Source organism: Phlebotomus papatasi, chromosome 1 (assembly GCF_024763615.1).
Source record: "Phlebotomus papatasi isolate M1 chromosome 1, Ppap_2.1, whole genome shotgun sequence".
Lineage (NCBI taxonomy): Eukaryota > Metazoa > Arthropoda > Insecta > Diptera > Psychodidae > Phlebotomus > Phlebotomus papatasi.
In genome coordinates this window covers 102,777,817-102,789,013 of record NC_077222.1, presented here as the reverse complement: position 1 = coordinate 102,789,013, position 11,197 = coordinate 102,777,817, and the positions used below count along the sequence as shown (strand labels likewise).

General features: G+C 35.7%; 1 protein-coding gene across 1 annotated transcript in view; it reads left to right on the top strand.

Annotated features, from left to right (window-relative positions):
- The first annotated feature begins 889 nt into the window (after positions 1-889).
- The window catches only part of LOC129810189 (lachesin), a 57,160-nt gene continuing 46,852 nt past the window's right edge, over positions 890-11,197 (top strand). The window contains exon 1 of the mRNA XM_055860514.1: positions 890-1,707. Coding sequence (XP_055716489.1) covers positions 1,605-1,707 — 103 coding nt within the window. The 5' untranslated portion in view covers positions 890-1,604. The remainder of the gene's footprint in view (positions 1,708-11,197) is intronic.

Below are 11,197 nucleotides of genomic sequence, written 5' to 3'. Positions count from 1 at the left end.
GAATAAATGATGAATAGGAGTTCATTAACTGAGTTGACAAGTTACAATTTTTGTAAAAAAAAATTATTTTTATGACCCATGGGCCAAATTTTTTATGAGCATAGAACATTAAGTTGTTCGAAGCTTGACTCGTCCGAAGGCAGCGTGCTTTCACTTTATGCATACCCCAAGCAAAGCATTTTATGTTCTCGGGACTATATACGATGCGACTGTTGATAAATATTTATATGATTTACAAAATGCTATAGTGGAAACTGGGGCACCACCAAACACGGGGTAGCACCAGACACTATTTTTTATTTCTAAACTACTTGGACTATCTTGATCATTTCTTTAGTGGACAAGCTAAAGCATCCCTATAATGCCTATAAGTTTTTATAAGTCTTGTCCTCTGAAGTCGAATATTCGATTAAAAAATCGCAGTGTTTGGTGCTACCCCATGTTTGATGGTGCCCCAGTTGCCTCAATCCCAAAAGTTTTTACGAATTTTTGTCGTTTTTATACAAAATTTATTTTCAATTACGATTTGGGTACAATAAGGTAATTTTGAAGAGAATGTAATTTAAAATTTTGAGATTTCTCATAAGGTTAGATAGTTAAAGATCCTTTCTTGGACTTTTTTCTCTTTGTTCATCTTTTTCATGTTCAAAATTATCCCATTGTACCCTATTCTGATCACTTTTTCAAAAGCCAAAATTATATAAAAATTCACTAACCCTTCCCAAATCTGTCCGAAAGGGCCAAATAACTTAATTTAGAACGATTAAGTAATAAGAAATCTATTACAACAGACTAAGAAATTAAGCCTGGAGGGTTAATGAAAATAACTCTTTACTGTGTTGCGTTCCATCATACGTTACTTAAGAAAGTTTCATTTTCTACCAGGCTAAAAAGTATGTGAGATACTCAACCCACTCAACCAGAAATCTCTCCATAATTTAGTAATAATCCCAGGAAGTGTGCAATCCCCCAAAAACTTACTCTTACAAGTAACCCAAACAAGAGTGTAAGGAAGTGAAGTGAATTTTTGGTGATGTTGTCAACAGAAAACTTTTTCACCCATCCACTTTGTCTCATTCAACTTGTATTGGTGATACTTATATATAGCATAAATGTACATTAAACTGTTACAACGTGCTAAGTCATCCTGGGTGAGGGATAACGCAGGGAAAAAGTAACCGTGATTCAGCGTAAGAGCCACAGGAGACGTGCAAAGAACAGAGGTGAAATTTTGTGAAGCTGTGCATGAAAGGATAATATCATCACCCCCTAAGCACTACTATCCACTTCAATATCAACCCAAGTTAGTTGATGGGTAATCTTGGGTGCGTCTGGGTGAAATGAGAACACTTGGTGTGTCCAGGAAGTGTACAACAAGTGATCGACAAAGGACAACCACAGCACCAGGAAGCAACGGCAGGCGGGCTGTCGACAACATTTTCAGTCAGTTGTAGTGTTAATAATGGTGATGACATGACCATTTCCTTTGTTCTTCAACCACCAAAGTGGTGGTAAAATCATCTGCGAGCCAGCAAACCATCTGAATCTGGGCAAAAAGAGAGCTCAGTGTTATTCTGTACTGTAGCAGTTTTACTTGGGCGAAAATGGCAACAATTTGTCGAGTATTTGCGGTGTGGATCTCATTGTCAGTTGTGCATCTCATACATGAGCTGCAAGCCTCCTCATCTCCTTCATCCAGCCAACAAGGTATGTGTTCCTAAAGTACATGCACAAAATACATCCCCCAAAATATTCACAAATTCACATTAGATACATCTGATGACTGCTTCAAAAATAACGTAAACACCTTCGGAATGTAGCTACATATTGGTAGAATGAAACTTTAAAATTTTATAAATGAAATATGAATGAACAGCGCTATTTACCCAAATAGCAAAAACTAGTCCTTATGACGTAATATTTTAGTAACTTTGACGTTTTCACTTGGTTACTATGTGAGGTTCTTAAAACACATTAAGAAAAAGCGGGGGAGCTATTAAACTTTTTTGCTCATAACTTTAACACTTTTTAGGTGTAAAAATGTATCAACATTTTTTAATGTTATTTTTACACCTTTTTAATGGTAAAATTAACATGAAAAAGGATAACTTTAACCCCTAATACACCTAAAAAGGGTAATATTTGCACCGATTTCGGATCAATACTGCAGGGTAAATTAACATTTCCGGAATGTTATTTTAACTTTTTCGGATTTCTCTCAGTGTAGGACCGTATCACATTTAATGGGCTCCGTGACGTTGAACCTTTGACACTACACTTATTATATTTTATTGAGGTTAGACCAGTCAAAAAAGAGAGAGGAAGATTGCCAAGCTGATTTAATTAGCTGTTAGGCAGTCATATTATAACACTGAGAAAAAAAGAGGGTGCGATTAACTTTTTTTCCTCATAACTTTAACACTTTTTAGGTGTAATAATATATCAACATTTTTTAATGTTAATTTTACACCTTTTTAAGGGTAAAATTAACATGAAAAAGGTTAACTTTAACCCCCAATACACCTAAAAAGGGTAATATTTACACCGATTTCGGATCAATACGGCAGTGTAAAATTATCATTTCCGGAATGTTATTTTAACTTTTTCGGATTTCTCTCAGTGAACCTATGTTCTTAACTTCTCATAAACACTCTAAATGATCTCCGCGACTCTGAAACTTCGACAGAAATTTCTCATCCATTTTAATTACAGTAAAATTAGTCAAATAATAGTTATTTTGCTGACCTATTTCTGTGATGTACTTGAAAATCACAGCCGTCGGGTAATGATCGGGAGATACCTCTGTCTTAAACCGAGAGATTGCTTAAAACAATTATGGTCAAAAATTATTATTATTATTAATCGTATCGGAATATTTATTACTGTAATGCCCTTATCTAGGACCTCTAGGACAGTCTTTTTCTTTCCCCCCGCTCCTCTCCTTCTCCTTCAAAACCATTTTTTGTGGTTTATTTCGAAAACGGTTCCTACGATTTTTTTCATTTTCGAATATTTTTTGGAAGTAATCAAAACAAACATTTTGTCCTTGAACTCCTATGTTAGAAAAGCATTTCGATATCGAATTTTCTAAGGTCAGTTTAACTAATTTTAACGCGCCTATTTTTCAGCCGATTTGCTTAAAAATTGATTTTTTGAATGATCTTGAAATTTCCAACCTGTCTGCATCGGACTTAATCGGTCATGAGTCGGTAATATAACCGTAAATGATTTATCTTTCTCGGATTTACTTTTTTATTTGTTCTAAAGCTTGTTACTCATACTAAAATATTCTAAAAACTACTTTTCTTAAGCAATTTCTGATTTTGGAATGTTTTTTTTAGCTGAGATTTTTTACAATCTCAGTTGTGGTCACAGATTAAATGCGATCTCGTCAGATCGGGTCCAAATTTTGGATTTACACGTTTTGACACTCATAGATCACGAATATCACGTGTGCTAAGAAACGATGTTATAGTTTGTTATAGCTGGGCCTAAGAGCTTTCGAACAATACCAAACTTAAGGTACCCTGACTCCCCTGATCCGAGCTAGAGGGGGTCAAAAATTGAATTTTCGAATGGCGATATCTCCGGTTCTAATTATCGGAATTCAAAATATTTTAGTGTTTTGGAAAGCTCTCGTTGAATACTACAACCATTATGACACCTCAATTTTATTCGATTTAACCGAAGGTCCGATTAATCGAAAAATTTATTTTCGATTATTTTTTAATTTATCAAACAATTTAGTCGGAAGTAAAGCGGTATGTATCCCAAAAAGTATGCGAAAAGGCAATACACGGATAGCTCTTTCTCGTGAGTTCGAGCATTGTGCAAAGCTGGGACGCTTTGCCATCTCTTTTATAACATAATCTTGCATTTGACATTTTGAATTAACAGTTGCTTGAACTTGAGATCGTCGCTCTAAGGACCATTCCTTTGGATGTGATCTATAACGTGTTTCGTAACATTTAGTACATGCATGTGCTAATCTAAAGAATACTAAAAATGACAGTAAATATTTATTAAAGGTCGTTGTAGTGAATATCATATAGCGATCATACATGATCGGACAGAATTCGGTTCATTTTTTAGTATAGGCGGAAATGTACTAAGTTCATAATCAGACTTCTCAAGGATCGATCGAGCCATTTAGGCTTTGGAAAACAATATCTTCTAATTGTTGCTTTGATTGGCGATAAAATCCGTCATAAAAATATATCCCTACTCATTTAAAAACTAACTAGTAAAGTGAAGTGGACTAATTTTAGTACATGCATGTACTAATCGAAAGCAAGAAATATTTGTAGAAATTTGCAAAACTGAATGAGGGGTGTATATTAAATCAAGGTAGGGTCGAATGAACACCTTTTCGACAGGCAACCCCTATTGACACTTTTGTCAAAATGTTAAAATTTATTTAATGTATCTAATAAAGTGTAACTAATATGTCGTTTTATCATTAATCTATGTTTTTCGATAAGCATAAGTGTTCAAATTTCGTATTCCAAATGGTACTGAGTAGGGTGTCAATAGGCCCTGACACGAGTTCTTAAAGTGTCAATAGGTGTTCCTTCCACCCTAGTAAAGTGCAGTGTAATAATTTTAGTACATGCATGTACTAATCGAAAATAAGAGAAATTTGTAGAAACTTGCAAAAGTGACTGAAGGATATGTATTAAATCACGGTAAATTTAATGAAATTAAAACTAATTTGTTTAGTACATGTTAAGTGAAAATGCAACACATAATCAAAATCACCAAATTGCCAAAGGTATTATTAAGAATTATTTCAATCGCTCAAGATTTTTCACTGTGATAAGCCTTTTAGGGGTATTTTCTGAAGAATTTTGTAAAAATGTTGAGGTTGAAATAAAACAATCTGCGAAGCAATCTTCACGGGAATCCATTATAGTGGAAGTTTAACGACGAATTTTCACGCGAAAACCAACAGTGGCACAATAAAACTAATGTGCACACTACAGGAGGGCAGAAAAAATCAGGGAATGTAATTTAGTATGGCTGGAATGGAGGGTGTAAGAGCAAAAATATTAATTTTCAGTAGAAAGTTTTTGGAGTAAAGTGTACGTTTGGTGCAAGATTAGTTATTCTTTGCGTAGATTTGACCTCGTTACTTCATGAACTTTTGACATGTTCAACGTAGTTGTTATAGGCTTCGCACGGGGCTTTTTGCTGGGACTTTTTAATGTGATAGTATCACGGTAAAAAATTTAAAATTGTTTATTTAAAATCAAGAATAGTTTTGGACTGTTTCATTCATTTTCGTAGGAGTCTCCAGATATGTGTATATGTAGTAAATATTGAACTACTCCACACAAACTAGCTTATATTAGACATTTTCAAATCACGTAATTTCACCCGATTCCCGGCAATCACTTCATGAATTTTCACATCACATCATCTCGTTCGGTGTGCAAATAACATGCAATCATGTACTAAATATATTCCCTCAATCTACCTTCATTTTAACTCATGTCTCGCAACAAAAAGCTTCATCTTCCAGTGTTACTTGTGGGTACAGGGATATGCCTATCTATTCTCGCAGCTTGTGTCCTTTTATTTTACAACATCAAAATGAGATGTAGCTTCCCACTGTGCGACAACTTCCTGCTATCCCGCCAAAAAGTAGGGAGAATGGGATGATGGGTAGTCGATATGAAAGTGCGCTATGTGCAAATCTGTCTACATGGGTAGGAAGTGAAATGAAATTTATGCGGTATGCCTCCCCTATTCATATATATATTCTTCTAGTGAAAACCTCGTTTCCTGCAAAAATGTTCGTGTTACTAATGAGTGAAAAATTCCACTTCATCTTTTATTCCCTCAACCATCAATGGGTTTTCTTTTTAACCCTCTCCAGGGAACAAATGTAATTTTTTTTTGTTGCCCTCTCAAGTTGCTTCCCGCAGCTTCTATGGGGCAATATAGTATCTCATCCTGGAGGCATTAAAAGCGACCAAGTTGATAGAGGAAGGTGAATTCATTGGCAGTTACAAAGTCGTTTGCATGAAATGGGCGTCAGGAATATGACTGACCTTTAATAAAACAATACATTTTATTGGGGGTGCAAATACAGTGAAAAGGCGGTGTTTTATGTCACTTTCTCCTTTCCTCCATTTCCGATTAAGTGCCGCAATCAAATGAAATTTTGAGCACCCCATGAAGAAATTAATGTTCTATCCCATACATATTTACAATGTACATTTTATACTTTATACATATCGAGGGGAGATTGGCGCTCTTTTCGACAGATCTTCGAGTTTTAGCCCGTGTTTTATCAAGAGAGCGAGTGATACACTACCAATACCATTCACAATTAAATTTGTTAACTCACATCCTGATCATGAATTACTTAATGAAGATGTTTTCCCAAACACTCCGAACAGTCATCCTCAAACTTGGTAACAGTTTATTTTGTTGTAATTACACTACTAACCATTGTTCAGTTTGCTTATGAGGAAAATAAAATTTGTAAATCATTCTGAAAGTAAAGGAACTTGTGCAATATCGGATTAAAATGAATTGTTTTGTACTTGTTTTTCTGAAAATTAATTTCATAATGATCTTGCTGCTTTATCTAATTTTTTACACGTGGAGCAATGTCAAATACCTTAGATGTGGATGAAGCTTTTCGTAAGCTTTTCTTTAATCCTGGTACTTAGGGATAGTCTTCGCAGTGTGAAAATAGTGCCTCCGTTCCCTCTCATGCCCTGTTGTAATCCTGACCAAAACCCTGAACGGGCTTCAGAGAAAGATTGCAAGACTTGACCACTGATGAAGGCTTGGAGACAGAGCCGAAAGCTCTTGAGATAGTTGATGTGTTTCCCTGAGTGATTGTCTCTTCCTTGTGGGTATAAGCCGACGTTAATTGCAATCAACAATAGGGAAAACCGTAAGTAGTTGGGAAGAGATAATCATTCAGGGAAACACATCAATTATCTTCAGAGCTTTCGGCTCGGTCTCCAAGCCTTCATCAATGGTCAAGTCTTACAATGTTTCTCTAAGACTCGTTCAGGGTTTTGGTCAGGATTACACCAGGGCATAAAAGGGACTGGGGGCACTCTTCTTACACTGTATTTTACAATTTTTTGAATTACTTGGCACAATTTTCGGATCCTCTTCTTCGTCTCGGGTCTTGCTGGGAATTTCTAGGTGTTAACAAAGAGATATGGAGCTATTTGAAGCCAATTCCTAAATTGATCTCGGACTCAACTCACAGCGCTCCGAGTAAAAAATTTATTGAAACAAAAATTTAGTATATTTATCCCTTCATACGGAAAGGTATCCTATGATACGGAAAAACTTCTTACTTTTTTGTTATTTAGTGTAACGGTCGGGAGTGCAAAAAAATTCCCATATAAATTTAAATCGAAGTATGAGGAAGTGGCTTCAGATTTCAGGCAACTTTCCAGGGGCGTGCTTGGAAAGGTCGTCTTGGAAGCCGTATTAACGCGTCTATAAGATCCTTTTTACAAAACTGTTGTGAGACCGGAAGTCTCATATGGAACAGTGATTTGGTGGCTGAGAGTCGAGTTTAAAAACTTGCCGCGGGCACTACAACGGCTCTGTAGGTACAGAGGCTACTCTAGAAGTAATGCTTAGCCTGCCACCACTTTCGTTCTTTATTAAGACGCAAGCGAGCTTGGCTGCTTTGAGGTTACGCTCGGCAGGAACTTGGAGGATCGGGAGCAATCCGGCGGTATTCGCGAGAATACTTGATGAACCTGTCGGAAGGCACCCTGATCTTTTGATGAACGATGACTTTCAGCGTGAAAGTTTTCCCAACACTCGGGTTAATGCTACAATGCGCACTAGATCCGAATGGAGCGACTGCGAGGGGCAATTTATTGAACTTGGAACGGTTGCACTATTCACAGATGGCTCTCGTGTGGAAGGCTCTTCAGGCAGGGGTCGGACACCACTATCCTGGGTTTCAGCTCAATGGATCAGTGTCTTTTGGCTGATATACAACTGTTTTTCGGGTCGATGTTGGTGCCATAGTGTTTGAAGTGCATAGGCTGTTGCAGGTCGGTGTTTGTTTCCGTATGTCAGGAGCTATTAGAATCGACCTCACAGATAAGTGAGGTTGAACTACACTGTGTACCTGAACACAGTGGAATTGACCGTCCCCTCTTCTAAATCAGATTAGATCATCTAAATTAGATCACGTTTCTATGAGTATCTGACTAAACTGTCTCTCGGCTTAAGCCGTGAAACGATGTAGTTAATGGGAAACAGATGGGAATTTAGTCTAATCTTTATAAGGTAAGGTAACCAATACCCAATAGTGGCAACTAGACTTATTTATCTTGACTATAGTAAAATAATGCCCAACGCACAATAAATTTTGTTTAGTAAACATGTTTTTGACATTTCAGTGAAAGTGAGTGAGATCTAGATCTAGTCATCTCGCTCATTCTCATGGGAAATTTTCAAAACATGTTTACAAACAAAAGTTATTGTGCGTTGGGTATAAACCTTTGGCACATCACTCTTAACAAATCCTTCAGCTCCTTAAAACTGCCCCATTCTCCTGTACATTATTATCTCGAGATAACCGTAAAATGCAAAATTTAATTAAAAGCCATTAACTGATGTGTCCAACTCTGATTTATGGTTATGGGAAATTAAAAAACCTGTCAAATAAACCAAAATTTGAGTATATGGAAAATAATTTTAGATCTAATGGCCTCTAGAGTCACGTAACAAGATTACACACAAGTTGCTGCATCCCGTGTATTTTCAGCAATATTATTGGATTTATATTGGTTTACCATCGATATAGCCGGTTCATAAATCATTTACAAACCATATCAAAAGCAAAAGATATTTTACCGATTACCAGTTGTAATTGGTACGTCAGAGTTTCAATATTTTAACAGTTTGACAAATATGTAAATAAATAACATACTATACTGACCGAGTCTTCGCAATAAAATTCAAAATACACCCTTGCGAAAATATGTAGAGAAAATAGTATTAAAAAGGAGGGATTACTAGGGTAGTCAGGAAAAGAAAACGAAACGCTCCAAGGGAATATCGATCAGTTAAGAGACCAATAAAGATCTTAAGATCGAAATATTTCTTTTTTTATTGATCCGTAGACAGATAAGACGGGCCTCAAGTCTAATGACCTAGACAGACTTATGTGCTGGACACACCTACGGTTCAAGTCGAGACGCAACTTTACGTAATTATCATCTAATTTCTCGGCCTTAGCCATAATTCTGTTACATCTATGTAAGCTGGACACATGTACGATTTAAATTGAGTAACGGCTTAACGTAAATCAATATAATGACTTGACTACATTCCCATCAGTTTCCTACTGAGCCGTGTTCCGGCTTAAGATGTAATGCCCCAGATAGACGGTCATAAGGCTGTCTACGGCATTACGGCTTAAGCCGAGATACGGCTTAATAGCAAACTTTTGAGAATGTAGTCTAATCATTATTTTGTTTTATAATTACATTAAGTCGTCTCTCGGCATAAGCCGTAGGTCTTTCCAGCTCATAAGGCTAAGCCGTATGGTTAAGTTTATCTAATTCCTTATCTTAGATGATGAAAAATCAATAAAATTGGGTAATACTTAGCATTTTGAGACCTTCCGGACAGTGTATTAAACCTATAAAATCTTTTATCAAATCCTCATAATTCTGATCAATGAATTAAATTTAATAAATTTGACAAATAATTATATTTAATTACTTTAATTCATCACCTAACAAATTATCGAGGGTGACATTTATCAGATTGCGCTACTGTTGACAAATTAATTTGATTTAAATAGTCAAACTCAAAGAGAGAGCAGTATTTAGTATATTTGTACAAAGAAACTTCAAAGGTAATGTTTTGAGAGTATGAATAAATTTCCGTAGGTGATTTCTCATTGGGAACGTTTTTCGGGCATGATTCAAATTAATTAATTATTCCTATTGACAATTTCGTCAGTATTTAGTCATTAACGATTGCAGATCGGCATTGTTAATTGTTTTTGGTCATTCTGTCCTGTCTTTGACACTGAGAACAATTGAACACAAGCAAACGACTTTGACAGTCAGACATTTTAGAAACGTTTAAACCATTTTTACTAGTACAGTAGACTCTCGCTAATTCGGTTCTTTAAAGATCGGGCTACTTTTTAATTTGGGCAACAGTTAAATTTGGAAAAAGTTTGTTGACATTTTTCAAGTTTGATTATCAATTGAAGCAAATATGCTCAAATTTGCCATGGTTTGTCTTAGTTTTGATGTAATTTGGAATATTGAATGGTTTTTATGAAATTTACAATAAATATGAGTATGTAAACTCAATATGTGTAGTGTATGCAGATGAACAAAAAATCGTTGTATTTCAAAAAGTGTGTCGCCCGAATTTCTCTGTAATTCGGGTGACATTTTGGTCCCAAATGCCCGAATTTCAGAGAGTCTGCTGTACTTTTTGATGGTGCATGTTCACTGTAGACCTTTCTAGAAGCAGAAAGCAATTTTCATCCAATTACCATCGAAATACAGTAGAGTCTCGCTATAGTCCATATTTGGTTTCAAATTTGACACTTGGGTCGCACTATAGTCCATGTAATTTTTTAAAATTATCAACGATTTTTAGTATTGAAATTGCTCGACGGCTTCCACTTTCTTTGCGATTGTGGTACTTGTCCTTGCTCTCTTCATTGTGGATCACAATTATCACAACTACTTAATAAAGTTTGCCAAAAATATTAAAATAATTATGCATGTCGCATACTAAAAAACACAACCTAACTTAAAATCAGTGTTTTGAAATCAACGATCGATAAATTGTGGACTATAGAGCGATGGCCTATAGCGAGACTCTACTGTAAGTTCATTTGACGGGAGTTTTCACCCATTAAATTCAAATCTCAATTGAGTTTGTACGCATTTCGATCTGAAAGGACCTTTGGCTTCAATGTCTACCTGTAAATAATCTCATCTTTCCATACCATAATCTTACCTGAGTTTTTAAATGTTTTTTTCATCTTTAGTTCTCACAGAAACTATTTAACTTAATTAATATCTTAATAGCAATTTATTATAATTTATTCTTTCCATAAAGAGGTGAAAATGTTTCTTAGTAATGGCAAATACTTAGCCAGAAAGCCTGAATACTTTATTTCAGACTAAAAGATTAATCTTCTCAATGTTAATGCTGTGATCCT